Source organism: Cynara cardunculus (assembly GCF_001531365.2).
Source record: "Cynara cardunculus var. scolymus isolate 2C chromosome LG 4, CcrdV1, whole genome shotgun sequence".
In the NCBI taxonomy this organism is placed as follows: Eukaryota; Viridiplantae; Streptophyta; class Magnoliopsida; order Asterales; family Asteraceae; genus Cynara; species Cynara cardunculus.
In genome coordinates this window covers 4,334,679-4,354,299 of record NC_037531.1, presented here as the reverse complement: position 1 = coordinate 4,354,299, position 19,621 = coordinate 4,334,679, and the positions used below count along the sequence as shown (strand labels likewise).

General features: G+C 33.2%; 3 protein-coding genes across 3 annotated transcripts; 1 reads left to right on the top strand and 2 right to left on the bottom strand.

The window, feature by feature from the left end:
- The first annotated feature begins 1,143 nt into the window (after positions 1-1,143).
- Positions 1,144-5,333, top strand: LOC112511822. Its single transcript, XM_025117613.1, has 5 exons — positions 1,144-1,895; positions 2,270-2,725; positions 3,491-3,868; positions 4,270-4,337; positions 4,938-5,333. The coding sequence occupies exons 1-5, from the start codon at positions 1,215-1,217 to the stop codon at positions 5,119-5,121; spliced, it is 1,767 nt and encodes a 588-aa protein (XP_024973381.1). The 5' UTR covers positions 1,144-1,214; the 3' UTR covers positions 5,122-5,333.
- A 9,930-nt stretch (positions 5,334-15,263) lies between these two features.
- On the bottom strand, positions 15,264-16,061 carry LOC112510790 (ATP-dependent DNA helicase pif1-like). The gene has a single exon (XM_025116135.1). The coding sequence runs from the start codon at positions 16,059-16,061 to the stop codon at positions 15,264-15,266; it is 798 nt and encodes a 265-aa protein (XP_024971903.1).
- A 281-nt stretch (positions 16,062-16,342) lies between these two features.
- On the bottom strand, positions 16,343-17,454 carry LOC112510789. Its single transcript, XM_025116134.1, has 2 exons — positions 17,022-17,454; positions 16,343-16,914 (listed from the first exon to the last, which is right to left on the bottom strand). The coding sequence occupies exons 1-2, from the start codon at positions 17,452-17,454 to the stop codon at positions 16,343-16,345; spliced, it is 1,005 nt and encodes a 334-aa protein (XP_024971902.1).
- Between the last annotated feature and the right edge of the window lie 2,167 nt (positions 17,455-19,621).

Below are 19,621 nucleotides of genomic sequence, written 5' to 3'. Positions count from 1 at the left end.
TAAATTATAATAAAAAAATTTGAATTAAAAAATTACATACAAGTAGAATTATTTTAAATAGTTAATTTGATACTAATATCGATATATTTTTGTCAAATTTTTATGATATCTTCAAATTCATATTTTATTCAAAAATAAAAACATCATTGTTTTCTCAAAATCACATAAGACCATATTATAACATCGACTGAGATAAAAAATAAAATGAAATATTAAAATCAAGATGTATCCCGCTGCATTGCGCGGGTACTTTTCTATATATAAATAAATATATTCTATATTATAAATCATTTGACAAAAACTCTTAAAAACCACTTTTTATGCGTAAAATACTGTTTATTAATGCATATTATTTAAAACTCAAGATTAAAAGTAAATTGTGCGTATGTACAACTTATTAAAGCTCCATATTTGAATTCGTGTAACTAACTGCAGATAAAAACAATCAAATACAAGATAAACATCTCATTTTAAATATAAAAAATCTAAAATATAATTAGTATAATCATTGAGTTCTAACAGAATACTTAATTATTATCTTTATAAACTGTTATATTATTAAACCAAAAATAAATCATTTCATTATTAAACTTAAATTAAATTATAATAAAAAAATAAATTAAAGAAATTACATAAAATATAAAAACTTTTAAATAGTTGATTGGATATTAACGTTGATATATTTTTTTTTCAAAATTTTATTATATTTTCAAATTTATATTTTATTCAAAAATAAAATCATTATTGCTTTCTTAAAAACACATAAAATCGTATTATAACATCTACAAAGACACATAATAAATAAAACATTAAAATCGAGATTTGTCTCGCTACATTACACGAATATTCTTCTAATATATATATATATATATATATATATATATATATAACTCACAACCACAAACCATACCGTATAATGCAATTTGATACAAATGCAAACTGCAAAATTGCAGTAAGAAATTTCTAAGTAATTAATTTTTAAAAATTTAAATAATTTATTTATTTAAAATTTTCCAAACTTTTTCCTTTTTCCTAAACCCAAAATATTAGGGCGGAAAAAAAGGAACAGTAATTCTAACATACACAAAACCCTTTCTTCCTTCCCTCCCTCCCGCTTTCTCTACAACTTGAGTTTCAGAAGCCGAAAATTACAGTGAAATGGAAGCAAACCGACAAAGAAGAGAGTGATTTTTGCAAGGAAATGTTTGTAAAGTATGCAGAAGCTGCTGCGTCGAAACCCTTGTTCAGGGGCCCCAATTCTATGGCCTTCACCCACTATTTTACCCCCTGCTCTTCATCTTATCCCACTAGGGTTTAAGCAAAATACCACCAAACGTAGCTTACATTCTCTAAGGTTTAAGAAAACTAACCCCTTTTCCTTTCCTTCCCTAATGCCGCCGGCTGCCACCGCTTTACACTTTCTTAGTGGTCGGAACCCTATGCTTTCCATGTGTAATCCTACCACCTATTCGAGTTCCAGTTTCTGTGATTCCAGCTCTGATTATAAGTGTCGTATTTGCCGGTGTTCCATCCAGAGTGGTACAAGTGTTCCCGGTAGAGCATGGGTTGTGTTTAAGGAGAGTCGAAGTGGGTCTCGTTTAGCTTGGTTTCGTACCTCTTATACTTCTTCTGATAAGGGGGTTTTGAATTCTGTGGAGAATAGTGAAGATGACGGTGGCGGTGATAAAGGGTTGTCGGTTTCGGAGGTGAAGTCGACGAAATTGAACAGGAGGCAGAGGGGTTTGTTGGGTGGTGGGAGTAGTAATCCTCCGCCATTACTCGCCGGAAATCCCGATCTGTTGAGAATTCCGGGCGTGGGACCAAGAAACTTGAGGAAGCTGGTGGAGAATGGGATTGCTGGTGTTGCTGAGCTCAAGAAAATCTACAAGGACAAGGTATTATTACCCTTTGGAGTCAAGATGTGATTGATTCCTTTTGAGGTATATCAAAACAAATGTAAAATTATGGATTGATTGCATGTGTTATAGGGGTGGTTAAGTGGAAAAGTTGATTACAACCACTTTGAACATGATAATTTCGAGCGGATGCACGTTTAAGACACCGAATTATCGTTCCATTATGTGGGTTGGCACGGTATAGCGAGCGGGTGCATAGTTTTCTCGCTTGTTACTCGTATTAAATTGGTGTTGATTGTTGATGTGGAATGATGTTAATAGATAGATAGATAGATAGATTCTTGATCTCATAATGTGTTAATCCATCGATTTAGGTTTAATGTTCTTTTGGTTTTCTTTTTCCTGCTCAACAGTTTTTCGGGAAATCGAATCAGAAGATGGTTGATTTTTTACAAAGCTCTGTTGGGATTATACATAGAAACCATGCCGAGAGTATAACCACTTTCATCGAAGAGAGTGTGAATGAAGAGATGAAAGATGACGGTGTCAAATCTGCCCCAAAGAAACGACTTACTTTTTGTGTAGAAGGAAACATAAGTGTTGGGAAGACAACCTTCTTGAAGAGAATTGCAAATGAAACACTTGAACTTCAGGATCTTGTTGAGATCGTTCCTGAACCTATTGACAAATGGCAGGATATTGGACCCGATCATTTTAACATTTTAGATGCTTTCTATTCCGAGCCGCAGAGGTATGCGTACACATTCCAAAATTATGTTTTCGTTACAAGAGTTATGCAGGAGAAAGAGTCATCAAGTGGAATTAAGCCGCTTAGATTAATGGAAAGAAGTGTTTTCAGCGATCGAATGGTAATTTACGCCATCTGATTTGTGATCGAACCACATAAATTCTGCGTTTTCTTGTTTGTGTGTGGTTTAAATTCCGTTGCCATGATATTACTCGTGTGCTTGAATCCCGTATCCATATGGCTTTTCCCGACAAATGGTTGGCTTGTAGAATATCAACGACATTATTTGTATCTATACCATATTATAGATCATTTGGTAGAAACTCTTAAAAACAACTTATTAAACATTAAATACTATAATATCTTAAATTTCAACTTATGATTGTATATGTACAACTTTCTTAAAGCTCTCTATGTTTGAGCTCCACAATCAATTGATAAACACATTCTAATATATTAAGGGGCTGTTTGTTATGTTTTCCGTTAAGTCTTATATGGATAAAGTTGTCTGTATGGATTGGAAGATTTTCGTTTGGGAGGGGATTTTCATAGATGGAAGGATCAGTACTTTTTAATTGGGAGGGGTAAGTTTGGAAAAAAAACCCTGACTTTCTATATCATTAAGCCACTACCAAATAGTCATGTATAGCTGACCGAATAAGCCGTGAGTCCTGTTAAGCTCATTAAGCTGCTAACAAACAGACCCTAAGCCTTACTAATACAGCAGAATACTCCATAAATTTATGATTTCATTACTGAGAAATTGAATTGATTTTCCGTTCTTGGTTTATAACAAAGTGTTACATTCCACTACATTGCACGGGTACACAACTAGTTGATATAAGTGAGTTGCTGATGGGTCGTTTATTTTGGCCAATTGATGAAGGTCTTTGTGAGAGCTGTTCACGAAGCTAACTGGATGAACGAGATGGAAATCAGCATCTATGACTCATGGTTCGATCCGGTTGTTTCATCTTTGCCTGGACTCGTTCCAGACGGTTTTATTTATCTTAGAGCTAGCCCTGATACTTGCCATAAACGAATGATGCTACGCAAGAGAGAAGAAGAAGGTGGTGTGAGCCTAGAGTATCTGCGTGGTTTGCATGAAAAGCACGAGAGCTGGCTTTTGCCATTCGAAAGCGAAAATCATGGGATACTTTCTGTCAGTAAGCTTCCACTTCACATGGATAACTCTTTGCATCCCGATATAAGAGATCATGTTTTCTATTTGGAGGGCAATCATATGCATTCCAGTATCCAGAAGGTAAATGGTTATTTCCTTCTTCGAATTAAGAGCAAAATGCATCCAAATGCAACAATGTTTGGTTTAGTTTCTATTTAGTGTAACCAAGAGTTTTTATTTTATTTTTAAATCTATGTAACAAAGTTTCACAATTTTGTATTATGTACCCATTTTGACCTGTAATCTGCTGATCTTGTAACATTTGATGACGTGGAAACCCATTTATGTAAGGGTAACCATGAAGGGGGGGCGATAAACTTGACATCCACGTCATTCAGTATTACAAGATTAGCAGGTTACAGGTGAAATGAGTAAAAAAAGGGAACTTTGAAACTTTGTTACATTTTGCCCTTCAATTAACTTGATGAACATCCCTTTTAGTTGATTAATCATTAATGACTGTGTGTGTGTGCAACAAACAGGTCCCTGCATTGGTTCTTGACTGTGAACCCAACATTGATTTTTCCAAGGATATTGAAGCTAAGGAGCAGTATGGTTTTTTTTTTGCTTTCATATGCTCATTTTCTCCTTTTTTGGCAGTTTTGAATTCATATTATAGATTTCCTGAAATGAACATGTCCCTATATATATATATATATATATATATATAGCCAAAGGTTATTTTGAAACGTGGTAAATATTTGATAAGTAAAGAAGTGATCCTTGGCTTTCATACGATCAATATCTGATTTGACTGGTTAATAATTGTGTCTTTGACTGGTCAAAAATAGAGGGTAGTTTCATAATTTTTACAAATAGGCGGCAAACGGGTTCATATATGAACCTATGTGATTCACATATGAACATATAAACTATTTATCAGTTAAATAGTTCACATGTGAACATATAGTTTATATGTGTGGTTTCATATATGAATTAGTTAAATAGTTCACATGTGAACTAATTGACGGGTTCACACATGAACTTATAGTTCATGTGTATCAAATGGGATCACATATGAACCCGTTTGCCGCCTATTTGTAAAAATTACGAAACTACCATTTTATCTTCCGTATACCCATGAGAGGAATTATCTTATATATATATATATATATATATTATACTGAAAGAAGGTGACTGTCTATTGAAGGTATGCTCGCCAGGTTGCGAAGTTCTTTGAATTTGTAAAAAAAGCGCAAGAAGTTCCAGCAAAAGGCAATGAATCGCAGGTGCTGCTGCCTCACAATGGAGGATTATTTGGTAAGAATTTTCCGGAGTCCCTCAAAACGCTGGATTTCAAACGGGCCATGTCTCTCTTGTCTACATCTGGATAGTTGTTTCCTGCTGTATTCTCTGTTGGTTTTGCTTGTAAAAAGGATCAGAATGTGGATTTTAACCTTTTCTTTAGGATGATGGTAGCATTTGTTTTGAACTGTTAGAAGTCTCTTGTTTTGAAGTAGGAAGTTTTTACCGGTTCGTTCATTCGACCAGAATCGCTGGTCTTGTAAACTAGTTGTTGCTGAATATGTTCATATTTGGTCATGCTTTACATTCGATTGCAAAGGAGGGTTTGACTTTCTTAGCGAGATTCGGTTTTTTTTAAAGAAATTGAAAAAATAATCGTTCTTTACTTCTGTGGAAGCAATCCGAACGTAGGCACCCTTTTGTTGATCGAGTCTAGTTTGGTCCTTGATCGATCTAGTTAACTAGACTTTGACCAAACATACCCTTAATCGGTTAGGGCTCGAAAAAGGGGGCCAGTTTAGGATTGGACCGGACTCATATTTGGCAGTTCTGGTTTGGTTCATCAGGCTGAGCTCGGTTCGAATTCAAAGTTCTTCTCTAGTGCAATCAGGTAGTTTTTCAACTTACATTCAAAGTTTTTCAACTTACATTCAAAGAATTTACTTATTCTTTAATATTTAGATTCCCAAACAAAAATTTACCTTTTTGCTTGAGATTTCATGAAAAAGATGTATATATTTCTTATTACTAGAAGTATAATCGTGCAATGCAATGAGATATTTTTTGATTTTAATGTTTTATTTTATTTTTTTGGTATCTGTTGATGTTATAATATGAATTTATGTGGTTTTGAAGATATCATAAAAATTAAAAAAATATAAAAGTTATCATTTTATTTTTGTAATTTTTTTGATTCAAATTTATATTATAATTTAATTTAAGATTTAATTATGAAGTAATTTATTTTGTTTTAATAATATAAATTTTATAAAGATAATAACTAATTATTCTATTAGAACTTAAAAATTATCTTAATTATAATTCAGATTTTATATTTAAAATAAGAAGTTTATCTTGTATTTGATTATACTAGTTGTGTACCCGCGCAATGCGGCGGGAGTCATGAATTTTAACGATTTTGAAGTTCCACTGGTTTTATAAGATAAGATTTAACGATGATATATGTTACACTTGGTCTTTACATATTAATACAATTTGAATAAATAAGAGTTATGGTTCCAATTACGGACTATCGATGAAAAAAATTGTATGCCAGTATAAAATCCAATATATTTAAAATCCAACATATTTAAACGACTCCATAAATGTGTTCGATTTACAACAAGAGCAAAGAACCAAGAAACTTGAGTTTTAAGATAAACACTCAAAACCAATAAAGAAAACTACAAATTTGACAGATCATAAGCCATGAAAAGACAAAAAAAAGATGAGTTTTAGAATGAAATTTCAACTACTTACCCTCTTTCTTGTCCAGAAACTCGGATTAAGGTTGAATTAATACATGTGTATATATATTTCAAAAAAACCCAAGAACATATTAATTCAGAACATATTATACAGTGCAATTTGGACAGCCTAACCCCAAAATATATAGTATATATATAAATAAATAACTATAAAAGTATAAATCGTAAATATTAAAAATATTTTTTCACAGTATATATAATATATGATAATATAATTAAGTAAAAAACTATTCAATATTGGACTCATTTAGAAGGTATTAATGAGACGATTATAATGGTGTAACTTGTTAAAATAAAAATATATTTTTAAACATGTTTTAATTGATATACGATTATGTATAATAATTTGATAAAGGTTTAAAATGAAACATTTAAAAGTAAAAAACATAAAATAAATTAATTAACTAATTATAGGAGTATAAAGTGTAAATTTAAAATTATAAGTTTAAAAAAGTCTGTTGTAAGAGAGTGAGTGTATGTGATGGGGTGAGTGTATGTGAGGAGAGGGGAGGAGTGAATGAAAAAGTGATATAAAGGGTATCTTGGTCATTTAGTATTTTAAGACTTTAAGACTTTTGTTAAATTTGCTTTATAAGATAGTATAGATTATCTACAGTTAGTTACATGAATTCAAACATGGAGCTTGATAAGTTGTATTTACGCATAATTTACTTGTAATCTTGAATTTTAAGTAATATGCATCAATAAACAATATTTCATTTTTAATCTCACTTTCACTCTATGGATTGCGCTTATCATGAAAATTTGATCTGATGCATCTCAGTGTACTGCGTTAGTGTTGATCTTCAATTTAGAATTGATCAAAGGATGAAGATCCCTTCTTATCCTTCAACATAACTTCTATTTTCACTTAAACTCAACCCATGATTCCAGTAGGTCCTAAATAAACGACTCAAAATCCAAGACATGATCAAACAAACACAGAGGTCATAACAGAGGTGTAAACGAGTTGAGTTTTTAATGAGCTATTCGAGTTTGAATTGATCTCAAACACAAAGTAGAACTCGCTTAATTTAACGAGTCGAGCTTTATAACACCAATGTTCGACTCGTCTAATTTGAAAACTCGATTAAATTTTACGAATCGAGCCTAGCCATTTGAGCATATATTTTTTCGAGTCAAACATGCTCCTATTCATAAATCATACAACAAAAATATAAAAAATTGAGCCAATATATGAGTTAATGGATCGAAAGGTCGCAACAGTAAACGAGCATTGAGCTCGAGCTTTGTAAATCATAAATATTCGAACTCAAGCTCTAATAAAAAAAAAGTTGTTCGATCTCAAGGCTGATACTACTTTTTCGAGTCGAGCTCGAATAACCTACTACTCGATCTGTCTATAATAAACGAATCCCGAATAATGAAAATGCAATAACCAAGGTCAAACATACAATTGATGTAACGACAGTCAAACTGAGACAGGATATTTACACTGGTTCCACTATTGATACTGTGATAATGTACATTTATCTCAAGAGGCGAATAATTGTGATTTTTTATGTTACAAACAATATAGATAGTGAATTTTCATAATTTAATATCTCAAATTTAAATTTCATAACACTAAAAAAAGGCTGTTTACCAGGTAAATGCTTATCAGTTGTGTCTTATCTTAACCGATGGCACGATAATGACTCAAGAATTTTATACAGTAAGAGACATAACAAAGACTGATACTCATTCAATAGCAAACATCTGATCATTTGCTGGTATAATTGTACGATCATATGTTAGTGATAGAACAATCGTCAGCTATTGACAACAAATGTTCTATCAGCTAATCTCCTTTATCAAAAGCTTTCCCAATTTGACTAGGGGCCGTTTAACAAAAACCTACCCGATAAGTGCTTATCGGCAAAATCTAACACTATCATTGACTTATCGGGTAAGATTTTAGTTCACAAAAAGGGTATCGCATGCAACAATTTACCGATAAGCGCTTACCGTGGTAAGAGTCGTCGCCCTCACTTACCGGGTAAGACTATTGGTCATTGTCTCGCTCTTACCAGGTAAGGTTCTTGATCCTTACCATATTCATCCGATAAGGTAATGTGATTTGGTGTTCACTTACCCGAACCCCTAACTGTTCTCTTGTAATGTTTGCCACAAATCAAATCTTATAAACTGATAAGGAATCAACAGTATTCTTATAAAATATCATTTAGATATATAACCTTAAATATAATTTCAATTAAATTTATAACATTTTAATCAATCACAAAGAAAAAAAAAAGGTTTCTTCCTTTTTGGTTATTAAATTTAATAAATTTATATATCCACATGATCATTAAAAATTATTTATTTATTTGCTTTATATTAAAGTAATAGTATAACTTAGTTTACTTAAATAAGCCATTGTCTATTGTTTTCCATTTTAATCCAGACATATAATAATAAAAAATAAGCAACCTATAATTGTTTAAATACTCAAAATAAAAAAAAAAGTATTTCTTTCATTCGAAATACAATATTTTAAATAACATAGTTTAGTAAAATAAATTAATGTGTCGTTTGTTTTTTAAAAGATGTTGAAGTTTGATTTCACTTCTGATTTATAAGAGGTGGTGCTGAAGTCTGAAATCTGRATCAGTCAAACTGTTTGTTTTTACGTCTGAAGTCTAAAATCTGAATGAATATAAACACGAATAAAGTCTCATAATGACTAGAACCAATATTCATTCTGCATTAATTGTGTCACCATCATCTCCTTGCTCGTTGGTTTGATCATACTCAGAAAATAACTCATATATAGGAGAAATTGATTTGCAGAGATCGTTTTGTGAAGATTGATTTGGATAGATCGGTAGCTTGAGACCGAGTGAGAGATCGATATGGTGTCCAGATCGTATGATTTGGATAGATCAGTATGATTTCGTAGCTGGAGATCAAGCGAGAGATTGATATGGTGTCCTCGTGTGCGAATAAGTGCCTATTAAGAGTTTAGACTATCACTTAAAAGTTCAGAGGACCATAAGAGCTTTTCAGCTCTTATTTAAAAAAAAAAAAATAAACAGTCTAAAATAAAAACGTTTGACCGATTTAAACTTAAGAGGTATTAAGAGCTTATTTTCAAAAAAAACAAACAAGCCCTAAGGTTTCGTTTGGTTTGAATGAATGAAATGGATTAGGTGGGATTTGTATTTTCCGATCTAATGTTTGGTTTGTTGGATTGTCCAAATTTTAAATCCTAGGATTTAATTGAAATCCTTCAAACATAGGATTTTGAAATCTTTAAGAAGTGCTCGGGATTTTGTAAGATTGTATCAATAAGGTTTTAAAAAATGTTAAAAACATTTGTTTTGTAATAACCGATTAATAAAAATGTAATTCAATTATTTTTATAATTTTTTCTATAAAAAATTATTTATAAATAATTTATTCCAATTCCTACAAACCAAAAATACCAATGATTTCAAAACCATTCCAATCCAAATCCAAATCCCTCCATAAAATCTAAATCCCTCAAAAACAATCATATAAACTAAACGGACCTTTATAATTAGATATCTAAAATTATTTTTGAATAAAATAAAATAAAGAGATTCATGAAGTAAAATAAATTTATTAATAGTTCCAAATTATAATCATATGAATAAAAATGCGTGCTAAGCTTTTTTTGGTAAAAAAGACAAGTACCATTAAATGAAATGTATCTTGTTATTCCACCAAAATGGTATAATATGTAATAATTTATCCGATAAAGCTAACCGTGGTAATAATCATCACCCTCACTTAGCGAGTAATACTCTCGATACAAGCTACTTAAGCTTGAGCTTAATAATTAACAATGCAACCCTAAACCCTAATGTAAAACAAACAAATGGATAGGGGTATTAATTAACTATTTGAGCTTTTAACAAGCTACTTAAGCTTGAGCTTAATAATTCGGGACTTAAGTCGATCTCAAACACAAAAAGAGCTCAATTTTTTTTTGATTAACCTGGATATCCAACCCGCTATGCCAGCCCATTAATCCCAGAGCGACCACCTGCTTTGTAGATAGTCCGAAGTCACCGCATTTGAATATCCGTGGCCACAAGGGGATTTTTATTCCTCTTTGGATTTGAACTTGTGATCTCCTGGTACTTTTGACCATTGGAGTCAATCCCAAACCAATCAGGCACCACCCTTGTGGTTGGAACACGATTAATTTAACAAGTCGAACTCCATAACACCAATTTTTGATTTAGCTTGCTCGAAATATGGATTAAAATTTTCGAGTCTAATCGAGCAGAATTGATCTGAGCCCTTTGAACCTACATCTTGTTAGAGCAAAACATATTCATATGTTTATAAATCATATAACCAAAATACTAAAACTATCAAGATCAAGTCCATAAATGAGTCATCGATCTTGAGTTCGAACCTATAAACGAGCTTTCTAAAGAATTTTAGGTATAGTATATAGCTCAAAAGTGTTAAACAAACATCGAGTTTGAGCTCTAGCCCAAACATTTTGAAAAATATTCCAGCTCGAATTTGAGACTTAGTTCAAATAAGCTATTCAAGCTCCAGCCTGATTTTATTCTTCGAGCCAAGCTTGAACAACGTGCTACGTATACTCAACTCAACTCAATTCAACTCGATTCGACTCATTTACATCCCTATCCATTCCCATTCTTTAACATATTCATTTCCATTTATTCAAGCGAACCAAACGATCCTTAGTTCACTTTACATTTAGGTGTCGTTACCAAACGCTTATTCGGGTAAGTGAACAATAAGTCACATTACCTTACCGATGAATATGATAAGGACCAAAAATCTTATCCGATAAGAGCGAGACAATGACCAAAAGTCTTACCCGATAAGTGAGGACGACGATTCTTACCACGGTAAACGCTCACCAGGTAAATTGTTGCATATGATACCATTTTGGTGGACTAAAATCTTATCCGGTAAGTAAATGATAATGTTAAATTTTATCGATAAGCGCTTACCGGATAAGCGTTTGGTAAACGACCTTTTAATAAAATAATTAATAATTAATTGTTTTATTGTTTTAATGTTGGATAAAGGAGACATAGTGTGCGGGGAGGTGTCATCATCAAAGTTGGGGTTTTTTTAGGTGTCTAGAAGCTCTTGTGTCCCTTAAGTTTGATATCAATAAAGTGGAAGTTGATGCATACCATTTCTTTTTGTTTCCTTCTAAAAAAGAGACAAAAATAAAATAAAAATAAAAATAAAAATAAAAATAAAAATTAAGGGGGTATTTGATTAGAGGTATTTAGCAGTAATTAATGAAAATGAAAATAAAAAAAGTTGTTTATTTTTTTATATAATATAATTAGCTCATTTTCCCAAAAACACAAATTTCATTCGAGGTTAAATTAGAGGATTTGATTTTGTTAACCATTCATAAAAAAAAACGAAAATCTGTTAATATTTGTCTCGTAAATAAGGCAAATTAGATGAAAATATCACTAGTTATTATTATTTTTTATTAATCTGAATATCTAACCCGCTATACGAGCCGACTAATCTCAGGATGAAGCGGGTAGCCTGGAGTCACCGCATTTGAACCTCCATGGCCACAAAATGGATTTTTATTCCTCCTTGCATTTTAACATGGGACCTCCAGATACTTTTGATCTTTAGAGTCTAAGCTCAAACCAATCAGACACCACCCGTATGATTTAAGTTATTTATGCATAACAAAACCTCGAATTACATGATTAGAAAAGTAATATAATTAATAGACTATATTATTATTAGAAAAAAGAATATATAATTATTATTTTTATTAATGAAAAGGAAATGATGATAGTTGATATAAGAAAAACGTTTGTGTGGGCTGGGAAGCCACAAGCCGGAAACCGGACCCACAAACCGCCCCAAAAATAAAACCCGTTTGCTTAATTCGCACTGGACCATGTTTCCAAAAGCAAGCAAGCAAGCAAGCAAGCAAACAACCCTCCTTCGTTTTTTATTACATGCTTCTCCTTTCAACATCAACCAATCCATTTGGATATATAACCCAATTTAGTATTCAATCATACATTTTCACTTTCTTTTTCTTATTATTTTTTACGTTCGTTTGCACCTCGGTTAATCTTATGGATTCAGAAATTAACGGTAGCAAACACAAGAACAAACCAATTGTGCTACCCCGACTTGTTACTTTTGATATTTTATTTATTTGTAATTGTCTTTCGAGATTGAAGGATTTTAATGTGTTTTAAAAATCGGGAAAAAGAATCAGTATAGATTGAGTAAAACGTATGTTGTTTGTCTGTTGATGTAATCTTGATGATTTATGATGTGATATTTAAATATGAGATTGAAGGTCTACCTCTATGTTATCATGGAACCGAACTGAAACTAACACATTTAGTATGTCAAATTCGAAAGCAGGGTATGTGGGGTGAGATGTATGCAAACCTGTAATCTACCTCAGAGAGTAGAGCGACAATCTTTGTAAAGATCCTTTGGCTTGTGAAACCTCTATGTTATTGTAAGTGAGTTCAAATCCTATGATGGTGTTTTAGGTAACCAATGTTTCATATCAACAATGATGGCATAAGTCCCCAGGGTGTAGCAAAGTTTGTACCATGGTTCGAGTCTAATCACTAGTATGAGAGTTACAATTGATCATTCTGGGATTCAGTTACTTGTAGGCAATAGACTTTTAAAACAACCACCTAACATACATATTGTAACTGATTTGTCTCTCATATGATGCTTTTGAGGCTGGACGATGTGGGCCAGCTCAAGGATTGTCGGTTACAAACCCTTTTGCACAACCAGTAACAACAAAAAACCTTTGGCTTTAAAAGAAAACAACAAAAAACCTACGGAAGGGACAAAATTTTGAAAAGAAAGTTTATGAAAGGAGAAAGATCATTTAATATAGGATTTCTACTAACTTGTTTAAAGGAGGTGACGACACCTACTAGCCTCTTCCTATTTTCATCATTGTTTCTCTTTACAAGTCCTTACAGTCCTGCGACATCTTCACATGTTGCGTAAAAGCTGACGGGATTATTTATTTACACAACCTACAACACTAGAAATCCTTATAATTAAGTAACAAATACATGAACAAAAACAATGAGTGTAGTCGTAATCTTGATATTGTATCTGTTAGTGTCTATTTTGGAGAATCAATTCTCAGAAGCTCGATTTTAATAAACCACCTTTCAAAACTTCTCAATTTAGGGAAATAATTTTCAAAATTCTCATTTTATTGATACCAAAATGAGACAAACTTTGATTTCATTCCTACTTTAAGAGTGCCAATCTGGTCACTAGGTCTCTTAAGCAAGAAATTTTGAAAGTTGATTTCCTAAAATGAGAGTTCTGAAAGTTAGTTATCCAAATAAAATAAGGCAATAATGACAACTTCAATTCTATTTCAGTGCAATTCGCCAAAGGAAAAAAAACTAACTTATACAAAAAAAAAAAAAAAACCAATTATTAGTTTCAAGACATTTTTGTTGTAGGGTAAGCGTGTCATAATCTGAAGGATATGACGATCTAGATATAGATAAACATATTATTAGATAGATTATAACTAATATCTATCATAGCTATCTACTTGTATCACATCCCTATTTAAAGGGCTTTGATTAATGAGAATTACAAATTCTTTCTCTCTATTTTGTTGTTGTTTTATTTTATTTATACTATAACACGTTATCAACGCGTATGCTCTATGAATATAATCAAATCTGACTCCAAAACTAAATCGTTGTTTCTATTATGAGATAAACTCATGTACAATACAGTCCCATCAATTAAATCAGATACTTTTTTCGTTCTTTTACATTTTAATTATCAAGACTTGATGACAAATCTTTCATATGTGTTCATGCTTATAAACAACGACCAAAAAAATTTGTTTCTTGGAAGGCAGGTTTAAAAGCAAGATTCCGGGGTTAGCAAATTCAGTTCGTTAACTTTAGATTCTCTTGTTTAAGATCTTAATTTCTTTTCAATATACTATTATATTTTACTTTAATTAGTTTAATTGCTATTGTTATATATCAATGTAAGTTTGTTTACTTGATTACATTTTGAAACCCTACTATATTTTTATTAATTATGATATGAGCTTTGATAATAATGGACTTACTATTATTTACTACTGGGTTAAAATATGTTTTCGTTGGACCAACAAGCTACATGTAATTTATATTGGTTATAACTGATTGTAGACTATCTTGAGGTTATACAACTTAAAAATTGTTGTAAGGAATTAGTTAAAAAAATTATATTCTTGAACCAAAGTTTTTTTGTTGGGGGGACTGATATAAATATAGCTCGTTGTATTTGTTGATTGGTTTCTTTATTTATTAAATACTAGTTGGATACCCGCGCAATGCGGCGGGATGCGAATGTTTTTTGTAAATCGAAGGTATGACGTTTATGATCATTATAAACTTCAAGTTTTATTACGGTTGATTGACCGAAGATTTGAAAAGAGAATTGCACGATTAACGGATTTCCAAACATACATCAATTGTTATTCTTAGATTGTTTAATAATGATTTTCACTTAATGCAACTCATGATCAACAAAAAAAAAATAATGTTTAAACAAAACAGAGATATAATCATCTAAAATAATATAAATCGACACATACACAGTATGAGAAGATACCACTTGAAGCATCCATATGTAGATATACCCTGTAAGAAATGTCTTATGATTATAATATAGTATAGATATCAAGCGTAGTTGTAAAAAATGTGTAATAGTAAGTACTCGTTTGTACCTTATTAATCGCGTAAAACTTCTTGATACACCACGTTTGATGTGTAGACTCCGTCACGATTGAATTTTTTAGCAGGCTTTATTAATACCTTTGTATTTTCACGTGATGTCCCTCTTGATAACGCCACATAAAGTTGTCCGTGAGAGAATACTGATTTCGGTAGATACATACCTACATTAGAAATGGTCTGTCCTTGAGCTTTATTGATTGTCATAGAAAAGCTAAGCCGGACTGGAAACTGTTTTCTCTTTAATTTGAAGGGGAACATGTTATCTTCAGATGGACAAAGAGGAATTCTCGGCAAAAATACTCTCTTTCCAGCATGCTGACCAACAGCTATTTCTGCATCGATTATGTTCTGTTGAAAACCTCTACATATCATTCCCGTTCCATTACATAAGCCATTAGAGGGATCGATATTCCACAATAGTATTATTGGGCATCCAATTTTGAGCCGGAGGAAATGCGGGGGCAAACCACTAACAGTCAGCGAGTTTAAGAACTCCATTGGATAGAAGTTATTTCTATCATCTTCTGCTTCATCAAAACTGTAGTAAACTTTTTCATCGCCGCAGAATCTATCAATCAACTGATCATTAATYTCATCGACATTTTCATTTTTTGTTGATAATATCGCCCTCGAAATAATATAGTTTGAATCTGYTCCGTTGATTTGCAGAGATGGAAATATTGCGTCAATCAAATCATGCTTTGATTTATCTTTATCAGTATAGGCAATGGCCATGTCATCGGGAATATGTATAAAGCTTTCTTCCATCATTTCTTCATCTCCATCACCCATTCATAATAGAAAATCTGAAAACCATGGATCACTTCGTGCTCTCATATTGAGAGTTAAACGTATTTTTTTAATTGAAGACCAAAGAGGTGACATTCGTAGGCTTGAATCTACAATCTGTACTCGGGTTCCACGTCTCACGACCGGTAAGACCTGTCTAAAATCACCTCCCATAACCATTATTTTTCCACCGAATGGTAGTGTCACCCCTGTGATGTCTTGCATTGTTCGATCAAGCGCCTCCACCGCCTGCCTCTTAGCCATTGATGCTTCGTCCCAAATGATTATATTTGCATCCCGTAGCATTTAGCAGTTCCGCTTTGTTTTTTTATGTTGCACATGGAGTTGTTATCAAGATTAAGGGGAATTTTAAATCGGGAGTGAGCTGTTCTCTCCCCAGGCATATTATTAGATGCAACACCTGAAGAAGCAGTGGCAAGAGCAATGAGACCACGAGAACGAATGTTGGCAAGCAATGCTTTGTACAAATAYGTTTTTCCAGTCCCCCCTGGACCATCTATGAAGAATACTCCTGAAYGATCATCGTCTACGTGCTTCATGATCTCATCATATGCGTATGTTTGGTCGAAATTATGGGATTCTCGGGCATGTAAATGTTCGTCTTCCACAACTATGGAGTATTCCTCTTGTACCTCATGAAAACTTCCAAATTGTAAGTTCGTATCTACATTTATCTTTGGAAGATCGAAATCATCAAGATTTTTACCCATAGATTGTAGAAAGCTTGTGATGTCAGTTAGGACAATATTCCGAACTCGGTCAACACTTTCGCATTGTCGTCTATAATCTTCTGAAAGTGAATCGTAATGCTGATCCCACAACTTGCGAACATCTCCTGGCTCACAATAAATTAATATTATCACAAATTCAGAGCTTTGGGAAACTGAAATAAAGAAGCCTCTGCAAGACATTGTGATAAGTTATCGTCTGTCTCTATTAAGCCTCTCTCAAGTGCTGCTTTCGGGAATGTCGGGTATAATATGCCATTGACTGTGAATAGATCTTTAAAAGATGTAGGCCCACTAATATGAGATAAAAGTAGGAGTAGGTAGTACCGCTCTCCTTCGACGGGATTAGCATAAACCAATCGTCCTATCATTGATCCTTGTTTTCTCTGATTCCAACGACGTGCGCTCACATTCCATGTGTAATGTTTTGGAAAGTCTTTATATAAATGTTGTCTTGCACTCTCGTCTTCTTTATTTCTGTCGAAAAATGCAGTCAACATTGTTCGTTTACCACTCTCTCTAGCAACAATATCTGTCATTACATCATCATCTCTGAACCTAACCATCTGCCTATTAGGGAGATGGATTTGCAAAGCCATCACATAAGGTTGAATTTGATAAAGCGCAAAGCTAAAAATCCGCCACATTGCCTCCGGGGGGAGACATAACACGCATCTTGAAACCTTTTAATCTCATTAATGACACTCTGTCTTTCGTCTGGATCTATATGCATAACTTGTTTATCATGAMCCTTGTAAATATATTTGAAGAGATATTTCACAGATGTTATACTTGAGCAAGCCTCAACATTAATATGACAGTTGAACATCATTAACAATTTTGGGTTATACGGGACAACCCATCTATTATCCAGTGTATTGGCTCGTACATTCACATCTCTTCCAATATTTCTGCTCCAGTATAACGGATATGAGTTCTCAGCCTGTGATGTCTTATCGTTAAATTGTCTAGGATATCTAAAACGACAGATTTTTGGCTCACCTTGCATGCAAGGACTGGACGGTCGTAAATGACCGCAAGGACCATGCATCATGTGTTGGACAACCAACTGGTGCATTTAAGGATACTTTGCTGGGTCAGGAATTTTAGCACATACAATCTTGTCGTAATGATCTGGATTGGTCATTTTGTCATAAGGTCTCATTATCATGAGAAAATGTGCATGCGACAATCCACGCTTCTGAAACTCGATGACATAAACATATGCCTTGACAGTGCCGATGATCTTCTTTTGGAAGAGTTGGTCCTTGAGATCCTCTAATTTGGCACAAAAAATTCTTGCAACAAGGTCCAGTCGATCTTGTGCAGTCTGACCGGGCAATAACTCTTTAAAGATTTCTGGCCATTTTGGATTACACGTCATTGTAAGGAATATATCGGATTTCCTGTCATCTTGAACTAAAGTCATAGCATCCAAAAATCATCGCCGCATGTCACGTGGGCCTCCTATAAAACTTGCAGGCAACACAACTYGTTGTCCAACTCTACTTGGTTGAACTTCACCGGCATTAACGCAATCCACAATGCCTTGATATAAATCCGCTCTTATCTTGGTTTGGTTAAGTTCACAGAAAYGCAAACGTGAAGTCTCGATCTTGATGTATATATCTACCATGAATTGTTGTAGTAATCTTCCCCCCAATAGAATAACATTATCGTTTGAACGGATCTGGAACTTGTAACAGTAGTAWTCCCGCATAGCTACAGTATTTCTACACCTTCTTGCATAAGTCTCTGTGTAATTCTCATTTTGTTAGAGTTATTTGTTGTTCTATACCCCTATTTTATTGTATCTTTGGTACCCATTTTGCTCCTATCCTATATTTTTTACCCAAATTATGTTAAGAGGTGATGAAAGGTTAAGAATTTAATTATTGTCTAAAAAACTCTTTATTGTTGGTAAATTTGGCATCTAGTTGGATTTAAACAAAATTATGATATTCATATTCTTGGATATTATTGGGAGTTAATGCTAAGTTCAAATCTAATTACTTGGTTGCATGGAAGATTGAACCTAGTTATGGGATGATGAGACTGGGAAGAGTTCTATTTGTACCATGATGGAATGACTTTCCTATCATGTTTAATGATAGTACTTTTCACCTTTTGCAACCTATCAATGAGGAGGTGACTTGGTCAAGATTGAATAAGACATGTGGTGATGGGTGGTCATTACCCATTGGACAAAGAGTATTTGGGTCCCACYTTTCCYCCTATATATTTGAAGRCATCTCCAATCCATCTCAACACCAACTTTTCCACCAGCACCTTGGAGCATCTTATTTAAAGCTTTATAGTAGGAGAACTAGTTTATATTCAGTTTGTAATTTAAATTTCGTAGTTCAGCTGTTATTCTCGCCACTGCATTGTGTGCCCTCTGTGGGCACCAGTAAGTATTTATTTTCAGTTCAAGTATTTCTTATGCAACTTTCTTCTTCTATTTCTGTTATATTTTCTAATTTCAATATGAGCTAAGCACCCCTTTGGGTGTGGGTGTGAGTCTAGCTTAAGGATTTAAGGGCACACTTGGGTGTTGCCATTTTTATTGATTCTTAAGCTTGGTCATTTAAGTCGGGATGTAAACTCAAAGCGGATAAGCCAATCACTTTGAAGTGTTAATATTAGATCCTTGATCCAGAGATGAGCGGATCTGAAATACGGCTTAGATGATGCACAAAGGTTCGAGAGAGTCTTTGATAATCACGCAGAGATGCGGGTTTTGCATGTTTTTAGCTTTTGTTTAGATATTAGTCGAGTTTATGCTACAATACGTTGTGAGTATAAATCTTCAGA